Consider the following 27637-nt stretch of genomic DNA (forward strand, 5'->3'; position numbering starts at 1 on the left):
CCTACAGAGCTGCTCACTTGCCTTTTTCTCCATCTCTTGCAGCAGAATTATTCCCCTCTTGGAAAGCACCAAGGTTTTCTCAACTGCACCAGCCCAGATCTGCCTAGCCTGGCTCAAAGCAGGATGAAGAAATTTGGATTTTGAACTGGGGTTAGCTGGAGTTCAAACTTCACCCCTCCAGACCTCTTGGCTTTGCTGTATAATGAGCTCAGGCCCCAAAGGGTCCTGCCCTGTTTGCTGTTTCCATCAGAGTTTGTGCAGTCACTTGAGGTGGAAGTGATCATCAGGAGCCCTGGGGTTCATCTGCTGTGCCCAAATTTCACTGGCACAGGGTCAGGAGCCTGAGCTGGACCTGCTGCAGCCCTGCCAGGGTTCCTGGGGCTGAGGAGGCCCCTTGGGCAATCTCCTGCCCATTCAGTGCCCCAGATGGCAGAAGACAGCTTTCTAAATTTGTGTGAGGTCCAGGTTCCCTCCTGGCAGCCTGACAGCAAAATCTCCTCTTTGCTGACCCCACTAAGCCTTACAAGAGTGGAAAGGACTTTCCACTTCCTTTGCAAGCTCTCAGCCATTTCTGGAGCTCTTTAAAGCTGCTGAGTTTAAAGAGCCAGGCTGTTGCTCCAGGCTCTTTGTGATCCCCTCCATCCCACTGCTGATGCCTGGCACTGTGTCCTTCCCTAGGTACAGACCTGGCTGTCCCCACCCTGTGCACCATGAGCACCCCTCACTCTCACCCCCCTGGGCTCACTGGATGAGCTTGGGGGCCATTTCCAGATTTTCCAGATGTGAGTGCACCACTGCTTTTTGCTCTCACTCAGACCCAGGGCCTAAGCCACCACATCCACAAAGAAACCCCTGCTATAATTATCTCCGTGGCACTATCATTTGTTTAAGCCCTTAGCAGAGGGCTTAACTTCAGGCTGCAGTGCAGAGCAATTGCCACGTTGTCAGTTAGAAAAGTCGTGGTTTCTTTTCTCTTCTATTTTTTTTTCCCCCTCTCTAAAATTTTTTCCAGATGTCTTTTTTTTTTTTTTTTCCTTAGGAGAAGAACCAGCAGTGGCACAATTTCAATGCGAGCCGTGACTAATCCACTGCAGAGAGCATTCAACAGCTGTGTCCAGCTCCTTGGGTTATGACTCAAGCAAATTAAACTTTGGTTTAGGGGATGTGTGACCTCTTGGAGCCAAACTGGACCTACAAGTGACATCTGCGAGCCATGGACACTTGTGGTGGCAGGACAAGGTGCTCCAGTCAGTTGCATTAGAAGGAGCCATGGAGTCTCAGACACCATCACAAATCCAGACTCCACAGGGAGCTGGGAGAGTCACATGGAATATTTATGAATGTCTCTGTGAGCAGTATCAACATCCACATATCAGCACCCAGGGATGGCTTTTGGAAGTGTGCAGCCAGGTAAAGAAATGGGTGAAGAAGATTTTCTTCTCTTGTTCTTTGCCACCAGCGCCCTGAGTTGCCTGATCACAGAGATTGCCTGTTCACTGGGAAGTGATGATGGGTTCTCATTAACCCCTCCTCCATTCTTTCCCCTCTGCCTTCCCTTTCTGTCCTGTTTATATTTTTCTCTTTGTTGGCCATGGGATGTTTAGTCTTATATCTGACCTCCCACATGCAGCAGAAGTGCTGCAAGACTGGGTGAGGAGTGAGCTGATACAGGGCCATGACACAAAGGCATCCACAGAGCAAGGAGCCAGCACAGCCTGGCAGGTCATCTCAGCCCAGTCCCTGTGCTGATATCTAAATCCTCAGCAGCATCAGTGGGAAGAGCTAAGCACCCAGGTCCATGTCTCAGCCCTCTCAAAGATAGCACATAATCAAGAATGAACCCAAACCACAGGCAGCTGAGACAAAACACGATGTTGAATTTTCTGTGATCTCAGTGTCCTTCACCCAGCATCCACAATCTCACTGCTGGTGCCCAGATGTCCTCAGTCCTGCTGGCTACATGAGACACCATCCTTCCCTTGCCCTGGAGAGCAGCCCTGGGGTGAAGTTTGGTGCCACAGGGGCATCACAAGCTGCAAAGAGCTGGATTATCCACAGGGCTCAGGACAGCCCTGTATGGCACAGAGACATTCTTTAGGGATGCCCAAACTGTAGCAATTTTTGGCTACTGGTTCTCCTTTGCAGGGCAGTGCCAAGGCCATGCTGGTGCTGGGGGAGCAGATGCACCTCAGATCCTCTCAGCCACGGAGAGAAGCAAGGGGAGAGGAGCTGGGTTTTCACCCTGGGCATAGAGAGGAACAGATGGGAAAACTCAACTGCAAACAGCTTTGCTGCTTGGCTGCCTCTGTCTGGGCAGCTGCTCCAGCTGAGTTATGATCTGTAAATAGTGAGTGATGTCTGAAGAGACCACCAAATTCAGCTGAATGGCAATTCTGGCTGTGGGTTTTGTTCAATCAGTCCAGATCTGCTGGATGATAACCACAACAGAGGGATCACTGTGCTGAGAGTCACATCTACCAGCCCAGCATTTCTCTGCCTACTTACAGCATTTCAGATATGAAATTATCTACCCTCCACATTCTCTAGGTCATTCTTTCCTCTCCCTCTCCACAAGGCAGTCACAGATAGCAGCAATGTTAGGAGACAGGACGGAGAAGCAAAATAACTCTGTTTTTCTCTGCATCCCCCTGAGGATGGGAAACACCAGCTCAGGGACTGAGAAATGACAGCATTTAACATTATAATTGCAGCAGTCGAGGTGTTAGGAGGTGCAAAACCAGGCAGAGAGATGGCATTTCCCCATCCCCGTGTGCTGTCAGACCGAGAGAGACAGAGAACTGAAAACTCAGCGCAGGCAGTGCTGTGACAGCGACTGCTGGGGACTGCTCTGTCCCTGACAGGGACCCTTTGATTTTCAGCTTGATTCCTCTGGTCTATCCTTTAGAGCCAGGCTCAGGGACTGCCCACTGGGAAGCGGAGGAGAGGAAGAGACCGATTTGGAAAGCCAGAGAGGAGGAGGAGGGGGAGAGGCAGAGGGAAACCCAGCCCACCCTTTGCCTTCCTCCTGCCTCCTTCTAAAACTTGCAGATCCTTCCAGCCTGTCCGAGCGCCTGAAGTTCCCTCAGCCGTGCTGCCGGGACTGCGAGGTATGGCCCGAGCTCCGCGATTGCCTTTGCTGCGCTTTCCCTCCCGGCACGGGGGTCCCACGGCCCCACGCGTGGGGGTCCTGCTGTCGCTGCCCTGTCCCCATCCAGGGCTGGCAGGGCGTCACTCGGGATGGGGAGCTGGACGCGGTGCATTTAGAGACCCCTCCTGACTTCATCCCCTTCTCCTCTTCGCAGCATTTCCCCTTCTAAACTGTCTCTTATTCAATTTCGCTCCAGAGCTTTAATGCTTTGGTGGCATCTGACTGTAAAGGTTTGATTTGCCCTCATTCTTCTCTCTCCTCCCTTTTCCCCCTCTGTGTTTTCAGCTGGTGGGTAGTTCTTTAGTGAGATCCATGACACCAAGGTGTGGGCACATCAAACCAACCTGCAGAGAAAATCAGATGTAGTTATGAACAGTCCCCGCTTCTCCCAGCCTGAGGTGTGTTGGAGGGTGATGTTTTACTCACCAGAGTATCCACAGGAAGAACAAAAGAGCTGCTGGCTTCATGTCAGCGGGTTTATTTTTTTTCAGTGTAGCCGGTCTTATTTCTCCTTTGGAAAAAAAAAAAAAAAAAAAGACACTCGGCTTTTTGTTCCCAGCAAACTCTGAAAGCCTTTCAAGTCTGCTGCCCTGGCTTGCCAAACTCGGGCTGATCGACTGTTAGGGGGACGGAGATTGCAGGAGAGGAGGAGCAAAACTCTTTCGGGGTGTTTTTTTAAGTTTTAAGAACTTGGGTTCCATCGGGCACAATTTTAGGTCCACACAGAAGAGACGAGGGCTCGTTTCCTTTAAAGGCAGCCGCTGTCCTTCCCGGCCCGCTGACGTGACAGTCTCTGCTCTTTGTGTCCCTTCTCTGAGAAAGCATCCAGCCAAAAAAAGGGAAATTTAACCGGTTGGGGGCTGAATTCCCACCCAAACAAAAGGCAGAAGTTCCAAGTTGGAGTGAAACGGGGGGTACCGGCAATGTCACCAGTACTCCCGAGTCCTCAGAGGGGACCAACTCGAAACAGCCCAAAAAGCATCCCTCCAAAAGGACAGAAATTAATTGCAACCGTTTGTTAGGGTCGGCCAGGCGAGTTTTGAGCAGAAAATAAAAGCTGTGGCGTCCTGCACAGCAACTAAAGCCAAGCCATTGTCTGCCACATCGGCAGGAGCAGGGGTGCGGGCGCTGTTGGGAGGGGGAAGAGCAGAAATAAACTTTTCGAACTTTTTTTCAAGCCCTTCCTTCCACAACACCCTGCTCTTCCATGACTCAGCCCCAGAGGAATGTCGGCTCCCATGGAAACCTTTGGGTCCTCTGGTCCGAGGGATGTCGGGGCTGTTATCGCTGGAGCGCTTGTGGCAGGGCAGGTCCAGGGAGTGCTTTGGAGATGGTTTGCATTTTTTGCAGAATATTTATCGGACAGTTTATTCTCTTTGTGGAGAATATAATAAATTCTCCTTTGTGGAGCTGTGTGGGATCAGCTGGTGGCACCCCCGGGGCCAGAGGGACCTCCAGCACCTGGCACAAAACATCCAGGCTGCTTTGGACACTGCCTTAGGTCCAGCCTACACAAAAGGAAAAGCTCAGCTCAGGCAGGACAGCAAAATTCTGCCTCGCCTGTCTGCACAGCTCTCATCCATGAGCGGCTGCCTGCAGCCCACAGCACATCGAGGCTCTTTGCTCGGTACTAATTTAATTGTTTTCCATTATGGATTCAATCTGTAACCTGGAGAAACTATGGCAGCTCCAGCACACAGCTGTGATGGGGCTGGGCTCTTGCTGTTGTATCAACAAGCCCTGTGAGATCTGAGCATTTCTGGGCTCACACAGAGCTCCCAGCACAGGGAATGGGCTCACACAGTGCTGTGTAGCTGTGTCTTTAGTGACTCTACACGAGCACATGGGGTAGGGGGATTTTTTTCCCTCGCTGTGTTTTACTCAAAGTGTGAGCTAAAGGGAATTTCACTTCCATCTAAGCCTTGCATGGCTCTCTGAGTGTGTCAGAGGGGTCTGTGCAGGTGGCAGGAGCCAGGCTGGTTTCTGCCCAGTCCCTGCCCTGCTCTCCAGGCAGCTGCAGCACATCTGGGTGAGCCAGCACCGAACGTGCAGGGACGTGTTCAGCAGGGAGCTTCATGGGAACTCACACAAACATCTCCTGCTTCAAATGGAATTTCAGCTTGGGAGTGGCTGCTGAGCAAAGCTCAGAGGGTCTTGCCTGCACAGGAAGGGCAGGGCAGGATTGGGGACCCAGCCCTGGTGCTGTGTCTGTGGGGTCACACTTGGTCACCCACCTGCACCTTGAGCACTGTGACCCCCGTCGGGTTTGGCAGAATCTTTTTCTGGACCAGCTTTGCCTTTACTCTCAGTGTGAGGTGGGGGAATGTCAGATCCTCCAGAGCCTTGGAGGGGCAGTGAGCAGAGGGAGGGTGGTGCAGGAGACCCTGCTGGCAGGCTGGGGTGCAGGCAGGGCTGTGCCCCCATTGCCCACTCCTGCCTCCGTGGCTGCAGTGGGAGGAGGCAGCAGAGCCCTGGCCCGGGGTAGCAGAGGTTGAGGAGGAGCTGCCCAAGGGCCAGGGAGAGACTCCTCCCCACGCTAACGTGGCATCCCAAAGGGCTTACGCAACCCTGGCCAGGGCCAGCGCCACTTGGACCAGCTCCACCATCCATGGAGCCTCTCCTGGAGGCTGCACCCACCCCATCAGTGTCCTCCCAGCCCACAGAGGCCCCAGCTGGGGTCCTCAGGAAAGACCCAGTGGCACAGACTCTCTGTGCATCATTGCAGGGTATGTTCCCTGTCAGGAGGAGCTGATGATGGTGCCACAAGCTTGGGGGGAGCGTGGTAAAGATTCCCTGAGCAGCTGGCTTGGGGTTTATGGAGGTGCTGAGGGTCAGGCTCTGCCCTCTCTACACTCCATGGTTTTCTTCTCTGGGGCATGACTGTGAAATGCAATGAGCAGCTGGTGCTGAGGGCCGTGCTGGAGAGGTGAGCCACTGGGAGGAGTTTGGGGGAGCCCCCAGACTCTGTTTAAAGAGTGACTGGGAGCTGAAGTCTCCATGTAGGATGTAGCTGGGATCAGGTCTTTAAAAATCTGCACAGCCCATGGGTTCTGCAGCCCATGGTGCCCTGTTGTCTGCTCAATCCACAGCATTCAGGAGGGCAGGTCTGAGGAGAGGGCAGTGACCATGGAGCTTCTCTTATTCTATATGCAGCAGCCCTTTCTGTGCTGGTTTCCAGCATCCTGCAAAGTGCTGGTGTCTGTTGGATTCCTTCAGGATGCAGAAGGGCCTAAGTCCCTGCTTGCTGAAATCTTTTTCCCTGTTTTCTTCTGTCCAAAATGACCCCATGGCTGCCCTCTGTCCTCCATGGGGCTCACAAAGCAGCACCAGGCAGAGCCCAGTGCTGAGCCCCTCAGGGATCCTCCCAGGTCAGCTGGGGGCTGGATGCTGAGCTCCAAAGAGCATCCTCTTGGATAGCAGGACCATGGTTGCACCACAAGGAGGGAGACTTGCACCATAGACTGTGTTATCCTGCTAGAGCAACCCTGTGTGCAGGGCTCCTGAGCTGTTACTTCTGGACTTTTGGCCACCAGGCACTCAGGAATGACCATTTGCAACCCAGCCAGGGGCTCACAGGCTCTGTAATGTCCTCACTGCACAGCTTTGCCTCCAAAAAGTTGTTATTTTATTATAAATCTGTTTTACCATCTAAGGCACAAGACAGTTCTGCAGAGGTTGTTTGCTCAGACTTTTTCATGCTCCTTCTTCCTCCAAGCACAACACTGTCAGCTCCAGCTGTCTGCTGGCTCCTAGCAAACACCTAATTCCCTGACCCCACTGACTGCATGCCCAGACTTTGAAATTCAAGGCTTTTTTAAAGCTTGGGGAAATGATCTAAGATGGCCTTGGCGTGGGGTTGGGTTCTTTTTAGTGCCACCTTCCACATGTGCATGCACTGCCCTCTCCTCCAGGCTGGGCACCACTGAACCTCAGAGCACCTTCCAAAGCAAGCAAGCCCAGGAGGAGCCTTTACTAGCCAGGGGATACCAGCAAGGAGGAGAAGGCCAGAATCACCTGTACTTTTCCACCTCACTCCCCAAACAACCCTTGCAGGAAGAAAGAACCAGTGATCTCTGCTGGCAAATGCTGGCAGAGCTCACAGAAACCTCCAGAACAAATCAAGATGAAGGGAAGGGACAGCTCACACCAAGCAGGAGAGGAGGGAGCTGCTCAGCTGCAGCCTCAACAGAGCCAAAGTGCTCGTCACCCATCCCCACAGCCCCAAAGAGCTCATCACCCCTGCCCACAGCCCCAAACAGCTCATCACCCCTCCCCTTCATGCCACCACAGCAGCCATCCCCATCACCACCTCCCAGCCCTCTGACACCCCAAAAAACCTGCCCTCCATTCCCTGACCCCTATTTTACACAGACACATCCCAAAAAAGCTTCCCTCTTTTCCCTGACCCCTATTTTGCACACACACCCCACTAGAGGCTGGGTGAGCTCCTGAGATTGGAAGGAGGATTTTCTGAGTGTCCAAACCTCTCTAAATCAGAGCCCAGCCAGGTTGGTGCCCTGGCAGCACAGCTTTGGGGTGGCTTTACACCCAGAGAGCTGCTGTGAACGAGCAGCAAAAGGCTGCAGTGACATTGGATACCCTGGGGGAGAAGGAGAAACCTCACCCGAGGCTTTCTGTCCCAGCAATAATCATGATCAGCTCCGTGGCTGGCCCCAGGGCGGGCTGTGTGCAGGTGGAGGGGAGGAGGGCAGGCGGAAGGGGAGGCTTGGCAGGGGCACAGGTCGCCTGGCTGGCAGGATGGAGGGCACAGAGGATGTTCCAGCAGCGATGCCAGCCGCATACCAAGCGGGCAGCTGAGCTCCCTCTGCCCGCACACAGAGCACTGAGCCCTGCCAAACAGGAACCGGGGGGGACAAGGACACAGGGATGTCACCAGCTGTGCTCTGCTGGCTCTCACAGCAGCCACCCCCTCTCCTGCAGGGGCTCTGCAGCAGCCCAGACTGAGGGGGTGCAAAGGGCTCGTCCTTCTGGAGCTGGTCTCACAGCAGGACACAACCCCAAAGTGCCTTAGATCCCTCAAATCCAGTCTGGGGACCCTCGGGTCTGAGCAGGAAAGGGATAAACAATAGACACACCAACATTTTGGGGTGCTGGGGATGAGGGACTGGTCTCTGATACCCCTAGGGGTGTCTGTGTCCATGGGGGAAGGGATTTTCTAAAGGATTTAACTCTCAAGTACTCTGTCTCATTGTCTCTCTGTTATCTCTTTCCTTCATCCACTTCCATATTTATTCTGATTGGCAACTAAGATGATAGAGTTTCATTCCTTGTACCTGGCACTCATATCAGTGGATTTTTTAACATGAAAAATGTGGGGGGATTGGTGAAAAAAAAACCCTCCAGAGAAGGAAAGAGCCATTTTGACTGTGATTTTCCTAAAGGCATCCAGGAGAGCAACAGACATGTAAGCCCCACTGTCTCATTTTGCAAAATCAAACGAATTTATCTTGGAAACATGATTTGGCCCAAGGTTCTGGCTAGAGAAGCCATCATATGGGTCTGTAACACTGAACAGACGAGGCAGGAAATGGAGAGAACGCCTTCCTCAAAGTGTCTGCTCAGCCTGGAGCCCAGCAGCACCCAGGGGCCTCCTTCCTCATCCCTCCTTTTCCTCTGCTTTATTCAAGGTCTGCTGAAAGATGAGGGCCTGGATTTTTTTCCTTCTCTGCCTGGCAGGCAAAGCCCTGGCAGCACCGGTAAGTGCAGGAGACAGCGGAGCTGTTGGTGTTGTCCCTCTGGACCAGCCAAGGGGATTTGCTTTTATAAAAATTAAAGTACTGAGGAATGAGGGACAATTTTAGGCTGGGTCACCCCCCTTGAACCCATACTCATGTGCATTTTCCTCTGCAGCAGGAGGCTCTGCCCGATGAGACAGAGGTCATCGAGGATCCCACCACAGAGGTAGGTGGTTCTGTCCCTCCTCCTCCTCACCCATCCCCTCAGCACCCACTACTCTGCAAAGAGCATGTCCAAAGCTCTGGGGAGCCATGGGGGGCTGCTCTGCCCCCCAGGAGCTGGGGCTGTGCACCCCCAGCAGAAACACCAACCTCTTTTGCAGGAGCCTGTGGGGGCTAACCCTGTCCAGGTGGAGGTGGGAGAGTTCGAGGAACCCACGGAGGATGTAGAGGAGATTGTTGCAGAGAGTAAGTCACTCCTCCCCTGCCCTCCAGCTGGCAGGGACACTGTCCCCTCCCTGTGTGGGGCAGCTTTAGCCACCCCAAACAGTGAGGGGCTCCTTTGGGAAGGGCTGTAGCACAAGGACAATGCCAGCCTGGATGCACATTCAAAGCAAGGGCACATGGCCTCTGCCAGCCCCAGGCTCTCTGTAACCCCATCTTTGCAACAGAAAAGCCACTGGTGTGGCTACAGAAAGGAGTCCAGGATTAACCCCAGGGCTAACATGGACTTCTGTAAACCTTCCCATCTTCCCAGTGTGAGAACAAATGTGGGGGGTGTCCCTGGTGAAGTCTCGGTTTTCTCTCTGTGCCGAGGTGCCCTGAGCATCTCGTGGGAGGTGAGGATGTGGCTGGCTCTGACTTTGCTCCCCTCCTGCTGCAGACCCCTGCCAGAACCATCACTGCAAGCACGGCAAGGTGTGTGAGGTGGATGACAACAACTCTCCCATGTGTGTGTGCCAGGACCCCTCCAGCTGCCCTGCCAGCGCCGGCGTCTTCGAGAAGGTGAGGGCAGGATCTGCTCAGTGCCCAGGGCAGGGAGGGAGCCACGTGGGCTTTGCCAGAGATGGTGACATGTGGAGACAGAGTCAGGGTGGCTGGTCCCCATCTGGTGTCCCCAGGAACAAGTTAAACATCTCATCTGGAGGCTCTGCCTGCCTCTCACGCAGCATCTCCCCTTCCTGTGCAGGTCTGTGGCACTGACAACAAGACCTACGACTCCTCCTGCCACTTCTTTGCCACCAAGTGCACCTTGGAGGGAACCAAGAAGGGACACAAACTGCACCTGGACTACATTGGGCCTTGCAAATGTAAGTGGAGCCACTCCCTCAGACAAAGGCACCCCTAACTGGGCACAGCCCAGTGGGGAGCAATGGTGGTGGCAAGCTCAGGGCTAAGGTTGGAGGGCACCAGGGCTATGCCCCGGGCATGGAGCTGCATGTGCAGATGCTGCACTGAGCCCTGTGTGTGACTTGCAGTCATCCCTGCCTGCCTGGACACGGAGCTGACCGAGTTCCCCCTGCGCATGCGGGACTGGCTCAAGAACGTGCTGATCACGCTGTACGAGCGCGACGAGGACAACAATCTGCTGACCGAGAAGCAGAAGCTCAAGGTGGGGCACAGGGCAAGGGTCTGGGAGCTCACCCCCACCGTGGAGGCCAGCACATCCAGAATGACCTGTGGGATCGAGCCTTGGTCCCCATTTCCCTGCTGACAAGGCCTCCCCACCTCTCCCACGGCAGGTGAAGAAGATCCACGAGAACGAGAAGCGCCTGGAGGCCGGTGACCACACCGTGGAGCTCCTGGCCAGGGACTTTGAGAAGAACTACAACATGTACATCTTCCCTGTGCACTGGCAGTTTGGGCAGCTGGACCAGCACCCCATTGATGGGTGAGTGCCAGCAGAGCAGGACGAGGACCCCAGAACCATCTCCTGTCTGAGCATCAGGGTGATTTGGCAGTAGAAGGTGTCAAGGCAGGCTGGAGAAGTGACACAAGTGGGTGGCTGGTGGCAGAGGTTGTGGCAAACCAGGCTAGGGTAGAAGAACCTTTGCCTCCTGCAAGAGGGACCTCCCCCAGCCCCAGCTGCTCCCACCTCCCTTGCGTGTGGAGTTTCTCTCTCTTCTCAGATTTAGTGTTCTTTGGCAGTCCCCTAAAATAGCTTAGTCCAAAGGCTGGGATAACTGCAGCAGCTGAGATAGCAGCTGCTGGCTTAGCTGTGGGCTGCAGAGGGGCATGGGAGTGATCACACACTCAGGCCTGTGGGGTGGGGGCAGCTGGCAGGGACCCCCAGCTGGTGGCTATCCTGGTGACCAGCCCTTGACCCTTGTGGCACTCAGTGGCTGATCCTGGGAGGGCACAGGGACAGCAGCCCGAGCAGAGAGCTGGGGCCAGCACCTTCCCTGCCGTGAGGGTGTGGTGGCCCTGGCAGGTACCTGTCCCACACGGAGCTGGCCCCGCTGCGTGCCCCCCTGATCCCCATGGAGCACTGCACCACTCGCTTCTTCGAGGCCTGCGACCTGGACAACGACAAGTACATCGCCCTGGAGGAGTGGGCCAGCTGCTTTGGCATCAAGGAGAGTAAGTACCCAGGAGAAATGGGGTGGGGGAGGCTGGAGAGCGCCCCCAGAACCCCACTGTGCATGAGGCAATGCATCACAGCCAGCCCTGGGTGAGGGCAAGCAGGGGGAGTGGGAAGGGTGCAGGAACAGTGGGAGCCTGGCAGGATCCACCCCCTAACTTTGTCTCTCTCTTTTCCTTCCACAGAGGACATAGACAAGGATCTCGTGATCTAAACGCTCACCTTCCTGCTCTGCTGCCAACTTTGTCATGTTTTAACCTTCCCACTTCCTTTGGTTTTTAAACTGCTTTTGTTTTGTTTTGTTTTTCCCTGGGAACAAGGTGCTAATATAGGTCTAAACATATGTAGTAACGGTGCTAAGAGAAATAACAGTCCTCATTCATAGCCTTATCTATCACCACTAGATTACTCACCCAGCTGTTTCCACACGCTCTCACCAGCCTTTTCTCTCTCCTGCGTCTTTACTGCTGATTGTTCCTGTGCTAAATATCCGCTCTGCCTCACCATCCGCTCTCAGACTTCTCTTGACTTCTCGCTAGCAGCACGTTCCTGGACACTCAGACACAAAACCCTCTCAGCTGATTCACCACCCCAGGCACAGATGCCAGCGAGGGAAGGCAGAGCCAGAGGATGTAGGAGGATTGGGTTCTCAAGCAGAGCAGCTGCAGGTGGCATTGTGGCCACCCAGCTCGTGGTAGGAAGGATGGAGAGGGGTGAGAAAGACAGAGTGGTAGGATTTTGTTTTCCTTTTTTTTTTCCCCTCCCATTCCCAGGGTTTAGCAGTTATTGGGCACAGAAAAAAAAAAATAAACTGAACAAGCAAATAGGGAAGCGCACAGAATTTAAAACAAATAAGATGAAATTATTCCCATCCTGTAAAATCCTCTTGAATAATAAAGGTTTGAAAGTGCTCCATGCTTCACCATCACTCAATGACCACGCTGCTGTCGTGTTTTCTGTGTGGCTGCTTGTTCCCCAGGGTGTATGTGTGGCTCACCTTGGTGCTGTGGTTCAGCTGCAGGTGAGACAAAGCTCTTGGCTCTCCCCAAATCACAGTGCCCTGAAGCACTTCCCACCCCTCTGCCCTGGCTGTGCCTCAATTCCAGCCCTGCTCTTCCAGGGAAGCTGTGTCACACTTGGAAGGGATATTTCTGCCCAGAAAGTGGCCTGTGTGCCACGTGCTCGAGGGAAAGGCTGTAATATTTTTTCCTGTTGTGCATTTAAGGGATGCAAAGGATGGAAGGGAGAAGGTATTTGGATTTTGCTTTATAAGAGAGGGTCCTGACAGGAGCAAAGTGATGGTTAAATCTCACAGGCTGAGAACTCTTTTTTTACCTCTGAATGTTCCCTGTGCCTTATATTATTAAATTCCTGCCACAGTGTGAGCAACTTGATGAGTTTCTGTAATAAAAAATACTGATTTGAAACACTGACAATAAACCAGCCTGCAATGTTCCTCTGTTTCATCCCATCCTGGTGAGAGGGACTGCCCCCTCATCACCAACCTCATGCATGGGTTCAAGTTGTTCCCACAGGTCTCCCAGCCCCAAAAAAGGTTCTGGTCCAAGGTAAGATGAGGTGTTTCTGCCCATTCCAGCCCATCACTGTAAAGGGCTTGGGGAATATTGGATGTGGGCAGAGATGGGGTCACTTCAGCAGCCAGCACAGACATGCACATGGCTCTCAGGCCCTTGCTTTCATCAGCAATAAAATCCCTGGGAAAGGCAAAAAGGCACAAGAGCAGGAAAATAAACACCTCCATTTGCATGGGCTAAAAATAGCCACGTTTGAAGAGCTCTGGCTCAGCTGTGAGGTCCCTGCTGGCAGCCCCTGTGGAATGTGCTGTCAGGATCCTGCACAGGGTCGCTCCTGCCAGGGCAGATCCCACAGGACACAGACACACTGCATGGCCAAGGTGTGTGACCCCCATGGGGGGGAAAGCCCAGCCCAGAGGGGCCAGGTGAAGCACGGCACCCATCCCCTGGCCACACTGCCTCCCAGGGCTGTTAGCCAAAGGGGGCTCTCAGGGGAGACACAGTGAATGCCTCCCCAGGGTGGGAGCAGCTCTACAAACTGGCAGACCTGACACAGAGATGGGCACCACTGCCCATGAGCCCTGCAAGAGCCAGCTGGATGTGACCCACCCCCAGGCCTGGAGAGCTGTTGGGAGAAGGTTTGGGCAGGGCAGAGGAGAGGAAGACAGGCAGGGGCAGCAGGAGATGAGTGCAAACTGCTATCCTGTCACTCCCTCTCAGCCATAAACCCTGGCTCTGCTCCCCTGTGAGAGGCTCCTCCACTGCTTCCATCCCAGCCCTCCTGCCAGTGCCACCAAACAGCACAGGAGCTTGGGTCCTGTGCAGGGGAAGCTCTCCAGCCCTGTTCTCCCCTGCCTTCCCCAGCAAGCTCAGGAAAGCCAGCAGGCTGCCCCAGGAGAGCTGGCTATCACAGCTCTGAAGGTGCAGAGATCCTTCTCCAAGGCCATGTCCCACCCCATGGGACAACACTGCTGTCCCAGCAGCCTGGCAGAGCCCAAAGGAGCCAACCCAGAGCTGCAACAAAGTGCAGCTGGCCTGGCTTTAACTGAGCATCAGAATGAGCTCAGGAGGTTTGAGTTCTCTTAACCCTTCCAAGCTCACAGCCTGAAGTATCAAGTGGTTGGAATTTCACTGCCTTGGGGCAAATGCCATACAAGGGGTTATGTCAGGACTTGAGGAATAAGCTGGCTTCTTTGAGCTCTCAGTCCCAGACAGTCAGCAAGGGTGGAACAGAACAGCCCTTTCCCTGTTGGAGCTGAAATGGAGCCTTCCCGTGCCTGCACAGCAGTAAAGAAACTCCCCTGTACTTTCCGAGTGGAAATTCTCCCTGTGGTTTGTGCTGACTGGGGACACAGTTTGCAAACCTGAAAAAGAAAAAAAAACACAACAAACTAAATAGAAAACTAACAGACAGATCTGGATCCAAAACCAGCACCAGCCTGACACAAGTGCTACAGTGCATCTGCAGAGATGGCTCCTCTTGGTGCAGTTACCCACTGAGCCACTCCTGCATTCAAGAGAGGACAGATGGGGCAGACAAAGATTTCTGTAGAGATTTGTGCTGTCCTGTCTGTTTTCCTGGCCCTTACTTTTGTAAGAGAAACAAACTGTGGCATAAGTACTGCATTGAGGTTTGTGGCTGAAATGTACAAAATGCAGGTGATGGAAAAAGGGACACCAGGACTACTCCAGTCACACACCTGGAAACAGCCTGGACTCAGAGCCCCACTGTTTGTGCTGCACCTGGAGCTGCTTCTGCTCTAGCTAATAGTGACACTGGAAACCTGTGGAATTAAACTCATCCTATAGCACAGAATCATGGAATTAAAATTCTGAGCTGGAAGGGACCCACAAGGTTCTCTGAGTCCAACTGCTGCGACAGGACAACCCCGAGAATTACAACATGTGCCTGAGTGCTGTCCAAATGCTTCTAAAAATCAGGCAGGGACTGTGGCCACTTCCCTTGGAGCCTCTTCCAGTGCCAAACACCCTCTGGATATCTGCTAATATCCAACCTAAGCCTCTCCTGACACAGCTTCACACCATTCCCTCAGGCTCCATGTGTGAAGACTGCTATTTCACACAGGTTTGAGCCTCACCAGCTAAAATCAGCCCTGCAAAGGAAGATTGACCATGTTAACTGAGGGCTTTGCCCCGTGTTCAGGCACCCAGGGTGGTGGGGTCGATGGAATCACCATTCCCAGTGGGAATATCACACACAGTCTCTGCCACAGCAGCTCAAGCACCCCCAGAATTAGGGGGGATCTTATCATGGGTCTGGAACAGAGGGTGTCCCCCAGTGTCAGGATTTCCTCCACCCACTGCCCTGCTCCGGCCTGAGGAGCAGCTCCAAACTGCCCTTATCCCCTGTGCAGCATCCTCTGGTCTTAAAATCCCTTATGTTTGAAAGATGCATGAACTCAGTCAAATCTCGCCCAGCCTCCAGATAGGAGACAATGCCGAGGGAAATCCTTCGAGGGACGCATCTCCTGCGGCCGGCCTGGAGGGAGGGCAGAGGGGAGGGAAGCACACACACTTTTGTTGACCCCTGAAGCTGTGAGGGGCGCCTCCTCTCTCTCTTCCTCCCCGTCCCGCTCCTCCCGGGCCGCTCCCATCCCCGGCAGCGGCAGCGGCGCGGAGCGGCCGCCGGGGGGAGCGCTGCGGCCGGGGATGGAGCCGGGGCTGCGGGAGGCGCTGCCGGAGCGGAGCGGGGCACGGGGAGCTTGTGCCGGGGCTGCCCGGACGCAGGGAGAGAGGAGGGACCCGCTCCGCATCCCTCAGCCGAGCGCTCTGCCACTCGCAGCGGAGCGGTTCGGAGCCCTGCTCCCTCTAGGGCTCCGTCCCCACCACACTTGGCCACTGCATCCCATCCCATCCCATCCCATCCCATCCCATCCCATCCCATCCCATCCCATCCCATCCCATCCCATCCCATCCCATCCCATCCCATCCCATCCCATTCCATTTGCTAAACCGTTTATACAAATATATTTGTATTTATAATATTTATAATTTATTTCATAAATTATAAATGTTATTTATTATTAATTTCATACATTACAAATAGTATTTATTATATTTATCACTTACAATAATAAATAACAAATAATTATTTATTGCATTAATAATAAATATTATTTGATATATTTAATAAATATTTATTTATTAAATAAATATATGAATAAATCTTTATTATTTATTTATTATATTTATAATATGTATAATATCTTTTATATTATTTTATTAATAATTTTATAAATTTTATAGACTAAATTATTTTATAAATTACCATATTTATTTATAATTTATTTTAGAAATTATAAAATGTATTCATAATTTTTAAAATAAATAATGAATATTATTTATTATATCAATTGTTTTTATAATAAATAATAAATAATCATTTATTGTATTTATGAGAAATAATTATTATATTTAATACATATTTATAATATAAATATATTAATAAATATTTGTTGCTTATTTATTATATTTATAATATGTATAATATATTATATTTGATCAAAGCAGTTGTTCAAATCTCAGGCTAAGTTTGGCCAGGGGATCCACTCTGAACCTCATGACCCAATGGGAGGCTCTTCCTCACCCTTTGCACTCTTATCCTTTTGTGTCCCTGGTCTCCAAGCAAATCCGTTTAAGATGATTTTGGTCAATTTTCCTCTGTATGCTTCATCCACATGGGAAGTGACAGAATGGATGTTGCCCATCAAACTCTGTTCAGTTGCAGTTTGAAAAACTTACATTCAAACTTGCTTTTGCTGACACCTTTGTCAGTGACTCTTTAGGTGACCAAATGACACCATCCCATCTCACCCTGAGGTGCCTGAGCCCCCCCAGCCCTTCTGGAGCACAGCCCATTTTGCACTCTAAAGGACTCATGGCTTGTATGATTCCAAGCGGTGTGTTTTGCAGCTCGCTCTGTCTTCCTCAGTACCATTCTCTGTAATTTTTGAACCTATTGGCTGGTCTTAACTTGATTTGATGGGACATAAAACCACAGCCATGGTGTTCCTCCGCGTGGCCTGAGGACAGAGAGAGGATGCAGACAGACTGACAGACAGACAGACAAGTACTTCACTGCACAGTGATGCTGAATTCTAACAGGAGCTGGGCTTGGCCTGATGCTCTGGTGTCGAGGTAATTGCACAGTAAGTAATTATTTGTGTCAGGTTTTATCCAGTTTCTGCACTGCCCATAGAGAACTTCCATTACTTTCTGTCCTACCACATAAACAAGGGCCATTTCCCAATGAGCCCATTTTTTGCCAGGCTCAGTATTATGCTCCTAATCAAAGAAACTCTAATTCTGTGATTCTTGGGAAACAACTCGCCCCAGGACACATTTTTATGTGCATTCCCTACATTTTTCTTAATTTCATATTCCTTTTGATTGCTACTCCATCTGGATTCGAGAGAGTGCACAAGTCTCTTGTTGTTTCTTGTCCAAACACCTCACTGATCACCTTCCCTGCCTGGGTTTTGGAGACTGCTGCTGTCAGCTCTGGAGCTGAAATTCTCCATGGTCAAAGCCTGGCCATAGCCTGACAGTGACTGTCTGCAGCTGCCCAGGGCAGTTGTGGCACCACAGCCATGCCTGGCAGGACAATTCCTGGTGGCCAGGGCTGTACCTGATACTCACAGGGCTTTTCACAGCCAGGAGCAGTGGAAAACCACCCCAGGACTCCTACACTGAGCATCCAGTGCTGCCCAGCCATGCAGTGCATTTCCTTCCTGTGAAATGAGGGATCTCCTGGAAACTGGAGGCTCTTTCTCCCCCAACACCAATGTCCCCAGAAGAGCTGCTTCAGCTCACAAGTGCCTGAACTGGATGCAGTCTGGAAGCTGGGTTAATATCTGGGTCAAGTATCACCACTTGTTTGCTCTGCTCCTTCTCCCTGAAGCATCTCCTGTTGAGAGCAGAGATGAGTCAGGGCAGACCTTTGGTCTGACCCAGTCCTGCTGCTCTTCTGCACTAACCACACCTGCAATCATGCCCTGTCTGCTGGGGCTTGAGCAGCACCATTCATCCTGCAGGATTCCTGTTGTTTCCTCCTGGCCATGGTGTCCTCAATGAAAACTTTACCTTATCTTCCATCAGATGATTCCCCCTTCACCTGAGAGCCAGCTCCAGGTTTTAGCTCTGGTGCAGATTTTCTTGCCCTTCAAAGAGCCCTTCCCTATTCTGAGCACTGCCCACATGCTGTCTGTTTGGTGAGCCTTTATCCTGCTCCACAGGAATAATTTCCTTTTCCTTTACAGCTTGCTCATCCAGGAGTATTTCACTTAACATGTCTTGTTTGCATCCTTCTCCTTTGCCTGGCAGCTGGCATGGGATGAACTACCTGTGGCAGGAAGAAACATGCTGTAACAATCAGAGGGGAAATCTGGAGGGCTCCAGAGGTTTGTTGCCCTTCAGAGGCAGATGCCCATATCCCTTGCACATTAACCATAACACAGGGCCTGTACTGGCAAACTTCAACCCCTGCCCATGGAAACTCATTTCCCCTGGAGATCTTGGCATGGCACACAGACTGGAAGAATGAATTTCCCTCTTCATATGCAAAGGGCAAAAGAGGAAGGGAGGAGAAGACCATCCTCCTCTCCTTGGCTGCCTCTGCCTGAAAACAGACAGGGATGAAAGTGCTGCACCCAGAGCTCACACCTACAAACCCCTGCCCGTGCTGGGAGGAGAGCAGGGCTGGAGCCAAGCAGCCTCACAGCCCTGGGCACTGCAGGGCTCAGCCTGGTGCTCCCACCCCGCTGTGCCCATCCCTCCTGCTGCCACCCCCAGAGCCCACCACCAGCACACAGCTGCAGCATCACAGGCATGCAGGCAATGACCCCCTGGCAGACCCAGTCCTCCTACTCTGGATGGTTTCTCTCCCCAAGGATGCTCCATTCTGGCTTTAAAAGCCAAATGTTAGCTGAGGAGGAGCTCCCTTGGAAAAGAGCTGGGCTGGGATGTCAGGGCACACCTTGCTGCTCCAGAGCCAGCCCCCCTTCCTCAGCCCTGAGCTTGGGGCTCTGCTGAGGGCTCCCCTTTCCCTCCACGCTGGAGCTGTGGCTGGATTCCCTGCTCCTGGCCTCCAGCTGTACCTTTAACATGTGTGGGCAAACCCAGGTTCCTGAACGCAGCTCGGTTCAAGGCAAAGGTGTTGGGGCACGTTCCGTTTGGGAGAGAAGGAATGATTGAATTGCTGGGGAAAGGCCAGCTTTGGACTGCCAAAGCTGGGAGAGGCTTCCTGATCCAGCCCTGTCTGGGAAGGCTCTGAATGGACCCAGGGAGGAGGCAGAGAGGGATGGAATCGCTGGCAGCCACAGGGACAGAGGAAACAAGATGGGGTTGAGACATGCCCCTGCTGCTAGAGGTTCCTTCTGTGAGGGTGCCAAAGGATCTGTGAAGAGAGTGAATGAACCTGCCTTGGCATCCCTGCTTCTTTGGAAAGGTTTCCTCTTTCCATCCAGGTGTGAGAGCAAAAATCTTCCCCTTCCATGCAGACCAAACCAAGACCAAATGGCAGAGCTGGGCTTCACACACACACATGTGCACACCCACGCACAAACAGGGGGTCTTGGGTCACCTGACAAGCTTCTACTTCTCCTACTTCTTCTTCTGCTGCTCCCTCTCTTGCTTCTCCCTGGGCTCAGCTTATCCTTGCACAGCTCCTTCCATCTCAGTGAGTTAAGCTGAAGGTAAAGCTGAGTCCAGGTGGCTCTGATTCTGTGGGCACCACACCAGCCCTACAGAGAAGAGGAGCTTGTTCTGGGGCTTGTTAACCCAAGAGACAACTCTTGGTGGGTGGGTGCCTCTGGATGGGAGCATCCATTCATCTATCCATTCAAGCCCTCCATCTCTGCATTCCCTGTCTCCATCCCATCCTGCCAAGCCAGCTTCTCAGAGCCACAGCTGTCCCCAAACTTGTCTCCACACAGGGCTGGAGAGCTTCTCTGAGCTCCTCTAAGCACCCCAGGACCCCTTTGTCCTGCCCACTTTCCATCCTGCCTTCTCCAGAACCCAGCAGACTTCCCAGGAAATGCTGGAAGGGATTTTCTGCCTCTCTGTGCTGGGGTTTCCTCCTCCATATCTCCAGATCTAAATCACCAGGGACGTGCCACAGCCAGCAGCCACCCCAGCACTGCTCCCATCCCTCTGCAGTGAAGTCAACCTTCCCCCAGAGCTAAACAGGAGGCTCTGCTCCCCACCCTCTTGGCAAGTCCATGGCTCACCCACAGGAGAATATCAGCCTTCATTCCCTGGCCCCATCTCCTTCCCCCCTCAGCCTGAGGGCTGAGGAAGAGCAGGCACTGATCCCTCAGTACGTTTTCCTGGCAGGACCCAGGCACTGATCCCTCAGTACGTTTTCCTGGCAGGACCCTGCCTGTGACCTCTGCCTAGAGACCTGCAGAGGAGCAAAGCTGTAAAACATGAGCACAAACTGAAGGGTCTCAGCTTTGCAGCTGAGTCTGTTCATCTGCAGGCACCCCAGGAATGGAATTAGCTGTGGGGCCCAGCTCTTCTCTGAGTACTTTGTGTGTGACCCTGCCTTGCTGAAGAAGAGATGGTTGGATTTCTTGTAGATTATTCAGGGTATCAGAAGTGGCCTGGCAACAACATTTTTCTTCCTTGCAGAACCCAGAATTAAGTCATGTGCTGCTTTGAAACAATGATCATACAGGTGATCACTGAAAAAAAACCACCCAAAACCTCCACTGACTTCTACCCATTTCCAGTTTTCCTCATTGCCAGTGCCTCCCATTTCACCTGACTGTGATGATGCCAAGCAGAATTCCAGCACTGGGAGGCATTGATTGACCAAGTTCTTCATCCTTTTATTCCATTCCCCATCCACCCACACGTGGCCAGGCTTCGATTCCCTGAAGGATCAGCCCTCGGCGTTCCTGGAGCCTCATCCACAGCAATAACCAGCACAGATGCCCTCAGCAGGCTTGAACTGTTTGAGGGAGGGAGTGCTGATTTTTTGGTGGGAATCCAATGAATGATCTCACCCTGGAAAGGAAGCCAGAAATCACCATCTCCACCGGGCAAGTCATGGTGCTCCTGTCAGCTTCACAGACCACCCCGTGCTCTCTGCAGATGGCCTCTCCTGCCTCCCCACCCCTCAGTCCCACCATCACCTGCACCTCCACATTCTTCAGCTTTGATTTCTTGGCAGGAATAGTCAGGACTGCTGTCATGGCTGTGACTGCTATCCCACCAAATGCCAACTGGACACCAGGCAAGCTGGCCAAAAGGAGAAGAAAACAAGTTCAGTGTCAGGGTAGCAAAACAAACCCCAAAGAAGGGCAGCACAAGAAAAGAGTCTGTCTGAGAGGGCTGGGGTGGCACAAGGAAACCGACTGAGCCCTCAGCTCTGCCCTGCTAACCCAGCCTGATCAGCTCCTGGATCAGCAGAGACAGGGAGCACCCTGCAAGGTCACAGAGAGAGTGGGGAGATGTGGTTTGTGCATGTCCACAGACAGCACTGCAATGCTCCCATTGTCAGAGGGTCAGAGATCCCTCCTCAAGGTCTCTCCCTGACCTGCAGCAGGGCTGGAGTGGTGGAGTGGAGCCCTCCTGGCCCAGCTGCCTCTCACACATTGATCCTCTTAGAGAGATCTCATCTGTGTTCTCTATCCCACTGTGACATCCTTTTTCCACCCCTCTGGGTCTCCATACAGCTCTCCAGCCCTCTGGCTCTTCCTTCCAGACTCTACCAATTCACCCTCTTAATTCTGCATCCAGTGCCTCTTGCCACAGCTCCCCATTTCACACATCTCATCTGAGTAGTTTTACTCTATTTCTATCACTCACCAGCACATCCCTCACTGGCTTCATTTCTCTCCCCAGCTCCCCAAAAACCACCTCCACCCCATTTCTGTCTGCTCCCAAGTGTTCTCTCTGCCTGCCTCCATCCACAGCTCCCTCACACGTGCCTTTCCCTGCCCACCTTCAGCCCTCCCCTCCTCTTCCATCTCTCTAGGAGGGCACGGAGCCACCAGGAAAGGTTCTGCCCTTCTGGAGAGAAATCAGACCCAGATCCCCTTCCAGGAGTGCAAGAGCCAGCCAGAGGGAAAGAGTGCTTTGGATGGGTGCCTCCCTTTGGTGGGAGGAATTGGGGTCCACAGGCAACAGGTTTTGGTTTCCTGGGCTGGAAAGTCTTGTGGGACCTCCTACCCTCCCTGCCTATCAGCCACTCTTTCCAGATAGCCCAGGGTACCCTCTGCTCAGTGTGGTGCAGCTCCTTCTCTTTGTTTCTTTTCCAAACTCTGCAGTACCTTTGTTCCCTGCAGATTTCAAATTGCTGAAAGATTTATAAGACCGCAGTAAATCACAAGATGCAACACCCAAACAGGGGCTTTAATTATCATCACAAAGGTATTAAACATACCTCCAAAAGGAGAGGGGGACTGCTCACCTCTCTGTGGGTATAATTCCCTGTTGATGTGTTTGGGTACATCTCTTCCCCCCACCCTGCATATTTGTATACCAGTGCATGAATTCACCTTTGAAGGCTGCACAAGAATGTATAATCTCTGCCTTTCATGTGCTTCCATATCTTTTCTCATCTCGATTACCAGGCCTCCCCTTCAGCCATGTTCACGTTATGCCATGAAAGGCATTGTGCACATACATGGAGAGGAGCACAAACTGCTGTTTACTACTCCCAGACATATTTCCACATAAATACATTCTGCACCACCAGCTGCTTCTGCACCTTACAGAGGTGTTTTGACACATGTGTGTGTTAAGTGTTTATCCCATGTCCCTAAAACCACTCATTTCTGCACATGCACAACTTTGCCCTGGTTTTTTCCACTGCTGCTGTCATATCCTTGGATCAGCACCATTCCCCACCAACCTGCCCCAGCCTCTGCATCCTGGCTGCCCAGCAGAAGGGAAAGCAGAGATGTGAAGAGCTGCTGTATCTCACAGGTCACTTGTTTTATTTACTACACCTACCTTAGGTTAGCCTAAGATGCCCAACCAGCTTTGAAGGCAATCCCTTGATCCTAAAAACACCCCAACGTCTGTGTTCTTTCCCTTGGAATTACCTCTGCCTTCAGAGCTGCCTCTCATCAAAGGCCCTGGCAGAGAACAGTTCCCCCGCCTTCACTTTTCTGTCTCCTGAGCCCCACACAGGTCCACATGTCTCTGTAAGAACAAAAGCACACTCAGGAAGGTGGTGGAACACCACAGCCTGTGGTCACTTTGCTTTTACCCTCTGTTTGCAGCCCATACATGCAAACATCCACCACAGCAGAAGACACCGGCCAGGTCCATCCATGCGAGGAGTTCCCAGGGATTCGTCCATTTGTCCATCTGGCACTCACATGCTCCCACTGCCTTGCTGGTTCCATTCCTGTATAAACATGAGCAAGCTGTGGCCATCCTGTTGTTGTTTCCACATTCCCCACAGCCGTTCTGCCCTCTGGTAATTTTGGACAGAAGCACTTGGGAAATTATAAACCACAGGTAACATTGAGGGCACTTTTAGTGCTGCTGGCAGTCAGGCTTTCTGTTCCCCATCCTCAGTGATTTCAGGTATGAAGAGAAAGGAGATAGATCAGAGATACCAGAACTTGTGAGAATCCACACACTCTCCTGTTCTGCCAGAAAACAAAGAGCAGAAGAATGTCAAACCCTGCAGCCAGGAAGCAAACGTCCCTGCTGGGCACTGTGGGGCTCCTGCCCATGCACACACTCCCTGCTGGACTCACTGGGCCACGTTTGGAGCCAGCCTGGCCAGCAGGCACACCAGCTGCCACAGAAACCTCTGATCTGCCCCACTCTCCAGGAATGCTGCAAGCTTTGGCTCAAGGTGCTTCAAATCCCATATTTCAGGCACTTTGATATTTCACTCCTCTGATTTGACACCAAGGATGTTCAAACTGCTCACTTGCAGATTACTCATTTGGCAATAAATAAAACCCTAACAGCAAGAAAATGCTGAAGTGAGACACTCTCCAGATACCAGGGAGAGACCCCAGAAGGCAGAATGACCCCAGTGGTCACTCAGCCACCTGAAGCACAGACATCCCCTCCAGTGCCTGGTGTGTGAACCCTTAGGTTAATTCCCTATGAATTCCCTAAGAGAAGCCACCTAATACCTGATGACTTCTTCTAAAACTCAGTGTCAAATCCCCTCCCTCAGCCCCAAGGGGCAGTCATGGCACACAACATTCACTGTTTTGTGAACAAGGACCTGCCCTCACCTTACACCAGCCTTGGCACTCGTGCTGATGGATGTCCTGCTTCCCAGGACTCACAGCCAGAGCCAGTGCATGCCCAGCACCTGCTTCACCCTGAAACTGCATCTCCCCAGAGCAGAGCACAGCCCAGCAGGGAGGTTCTGCTCACCTTAAACCCCTTGGATTCAGTGGTTTGAAGTCCCCCTGAATAAGGCTCCCCAGGGGCTCAGTCAGAACAAGTGCCAGCTGACAGCTCTGCCCCTCACCTGAGGATTCACTCACAACCACTGATACCCCATGGGCCCTTGGTGCAGGAGCTGCAAAGGCTGATCTGATCTGCCCTGAGAGAACCGTGCACAGCCAGGGGCTTTGGCTCTCCCCTCTCCAGCTCTGCATGCCCCAGGTTTCCCTGTCCCCAGCCCAGGGTGCTCCCACAGGGTCCAGCTCCACTGCACTTTCCTGTGCTGCTCTGCCCTTGCCCATCTGCTGCAGAGCTATGTTCCCTCCTAATCCCTTTATAATTTCTCCCATTAACACAACACGCTGCTTTGCAGAAGGAAATCCTCTCCAAGCACCTAACAAAGCTATGCCCCATAATTTCCTATTCATTTGGGAATCCTGCATGCTGCTGAAAGCCACTGAGCTGTGCTAAGGACTGGCAAGAAGCTCACGGTGGTGTCTAAAGCAGAATTTCCTCTATAACCAGCTTAGGGAGCATTAAGAGGATATTAACAGCAATCTGGGCCTGGCCAGGGATCAGCCAGTGCAGATCCACATGGGAACAGCTCACAGTGCCACACTTCCCAGCAGAGGCATTGACATCAGGGTGTGTTCCCAGCTGCAGCCAGCCTGGGCTCCTTGCACCCTGGGGCTGCAAGCAAGAAGTTCTCCAGACTTAAAACTGGATGAAACACCTGGCCCCAAGCTTATCTGAGAGCAGAGCTGTGTCTGGAGTGGGTCTGTGCAAGAGCCACAGCACCTGTGCCCCTGTCCATCTTTGAACAGTGTTAAATGAAGGGATAGGTGGTGGCAGATGGACACAGAGAGAAGCACCTCAACCAGCTGGGTGGATTTTGTGACAACAGAGCAAAAGAGAGGGAGCAGGATCTGTCCTCTGAGCCCAGAAAAAGACATTAAGCTGCACATTGTGCCCCTCATCGTGCTCCTGCAGTGCTGCCCAAGCTGATCTCAGCCAAGCAGAGCCCCAGCTGAGGCACTGGGACACCTGAGGAATTACCCCTCCCTGGTTGTGCAACGCTGGTGTGATTTGCATAACAGCAAACTATTGCCCAACAATCACATTTAGGCTGCTCACAATCACCCTCTGTACACACACACCAAGCTATGTCAGCATTGGCCAATATTTATGAGATCTCCCCCATCCATCTGCCTGCCTGCATCCCTGCAACACTTGTGCTGCAGCAGACCTGAAGGATGGGTTTCCCATGATCAGTCAAGGAACTGGTTATTTCTCAATTCCTGCTCTCCTGGTGCTTCAAATCCCATATTTCAGGCACTTTGATATTTCACTCCTCTGATTTGACACCGAGGAATTTCAAACTGCTCACCTGCAGATTACTCATTTGGCAATAAATAAAACCCTATCAGCAAGAAAATGCTGAAGTGAGACACTCTCCAGATACCAGGGAGAGCCCCTCAGAAGGCAGAATGACCCCAGTGGTCACTCAGCCACCTGAAGCACAGACATCCCCTCCAGAGCCTGGTGTGTGAACCCTTAGGTTAATTCCCTATGAATTCCCTAAGAGAAGCCACCTAATACCTGATGACTTCTTCTAAAACTCAGGGTCAAATCGCCTCCCTCAGCCCCAAGGGGCAGTCATGGCACACAACATTCACTGTACTCCATGTAGCTAAACCTCCCCACATTACCATAGGGGTGCACCAGAGTCTGGAGAGGTGGGGATGCTGAATGGGAAGATGATTTATTCCAACATTCCAGCCCAGGCTTTAAACCTCAGCCTGGCAGACGGTCCCTTTGCTGCCCAGTGCCCTGCACAGAGCCCATTTGCTGTTATTTATCCGAGTACGAGTCAGCCAGGCACAGCTCTCATTGTGAGAGGAGGAACACAGGTTTTACAGCAGAGCTTTCTTCAGGCAGCTCAAGAGATGGCCGGGAAATAAAACCCAGGAGAGCTTCGCTCTGGGTGGCACCCACCGGAGATAATTGCTGCTGGATACTTGCCTGGGGCTGGGGAGAAGCTCCTACATCAGCACGGAGGAGCTGCTCCCCAGGTACCCCTGCTCCTTCACCTCCTCATCTCCCCCTTCCAACGTGCACCGAGGGAAATTCAGCCCCTCAGCCCCCAGGTGAGGTGGCTGAGAGGGTCCTGTGAGGGGTTAAACCGCAGTGCCAGCAGCAGGAGCCCACCTCCCATCCCCTCCCTGTGGCTCCTGCCTTTTCCCGCTCCCCCCAGACGAGTTCTGGTTTGTCCTGAGGTTTGCTTCTTGCTTGCCTTGTTTATGTGAACGATAATTTTGGATGTGGTAATGGCAGAACTGTAGCAACATGCCTCCCTCCCACCCCCCTCTCTGCATCGGCGCTGTGGGGCACCGAGCTGCTCTCAGTGCTGCAGCCCAGACATTTTGGGGCCTGGAAGGACCAAGCTCCTCACTCTCACCTCCCAGCATCCTGCTCGCTTCCTCTTCCAACCCCAGGCCTGTTAACAGAGCTCAGAACCATCCTGGCCAGTGCTGTGGTGTGTCCTTGGAAAGCCTCCCCACGCTCCCACCACCCTCATGCAGCAGCAGGGGTGGAATCAGCTCTGGGTTTCACCTGAGTTATTCCATATGCCTTCTATGGGCCTGTCCCCCACACAGGTCTAATAAATCACCAACCAAATCCTCTCAGAATAATATTAACAGCCATGTTTATAGTCAGCAGATTGCAGGAAATTCCCTCCCCACACCTATCACTGTCGGGCTTATCACTGAACTTTCAGGGGCTGTGATTTTATTCCTGATTCCCGTGCCAGGAATAGATGAGCTGCAGGTCCCTCGCCCTGCCCCAGAGATGTGTATCTGAGATTCATCCCCTGCAGTTATTGATGGTGTGAATTACCACAGCACCTCTCAGCCCCTGTCCCAGGGTGCCTCAGCACCAGGCATGTGCGTGTCTGCCAGCAGCACCTGAAGGACGGTGGCACCACCAGGGTGAGGTCCCCTTCTGACCAGGACCAGCAGGGAAAATCCCCATTGCTTGGTACCAAATAAGGGATGCATGGATGGGTGGGATGAGCCATAATACATCCTGAGAATGAAGGCAACCAGCAGTTTGACGTGATGCAGGATGAGGAGATACAGGTGAGTGCAGCCACACTGTCCTTCAGGGACCTGTGTCCAGATCAGACACAGCTTTGCTGCTGCTCAGATCACTCCTTGTGTAGACTGAATGGAGCCAGGAGCAAGGCCCAGCAGTCCTGGCCAATATTCCCACCAGAAAGCTCAGG

At 52.5% G+C, this 27637-nt stretch overlaps 1 protein-coding gene across 1 annotated transcript; it reads left to right on the forward strand.

The window, feature by feature from the left end:
• The first annotated feature begins 2695 nt into the window (after positions 1 to 2695).
• Positions 2696 to 12336, forward strand: SPARC (secreted protein acidic and cysteine rich). Its single transcript, XM_064724752.1, has 10 exons — positions 2696 to 3107; positions 8797 to 8865; positions 9020 to 9070; positions 9228 to 9312; positions 9728 to 9849; positions 10034 to 10154; positions 10323 to 10456; positions 10587 to 10735; positions 11276 to 11424; positions 11611 to 12336. Exons 2-10 carry the CDS (start codon positions 8809 to 8811, stop codon positions 11637 to 11639), a joined length of 897 nt encoding a protein of 298 aa, XP_064580822.1. The 5' UTR covers positions 2696 to 3107; positions 8797 to 8808; the 3' UTR covers positions 11640 to 12336.
• Positions 12337 to 27637: the final 15301 nt, after the last annotated feature.

The sequence above is a fragment of the Zonotrichia leucophrys genome, chromosome 13 (genome assembly GCF_028769735.1).
Source record: "Zonotrichia leucophrys gambelii isolate GWCS_2022_RI chromosome 13, RI_Zleu_2.0, whole genome shotgun sequence".
Lineage (NCBI taxonomy): Eukaryota > Metazoa > Chordata > Aves > Passeriformes > Passerellidae > Zonotrichia > Zonotrichia leucophrys.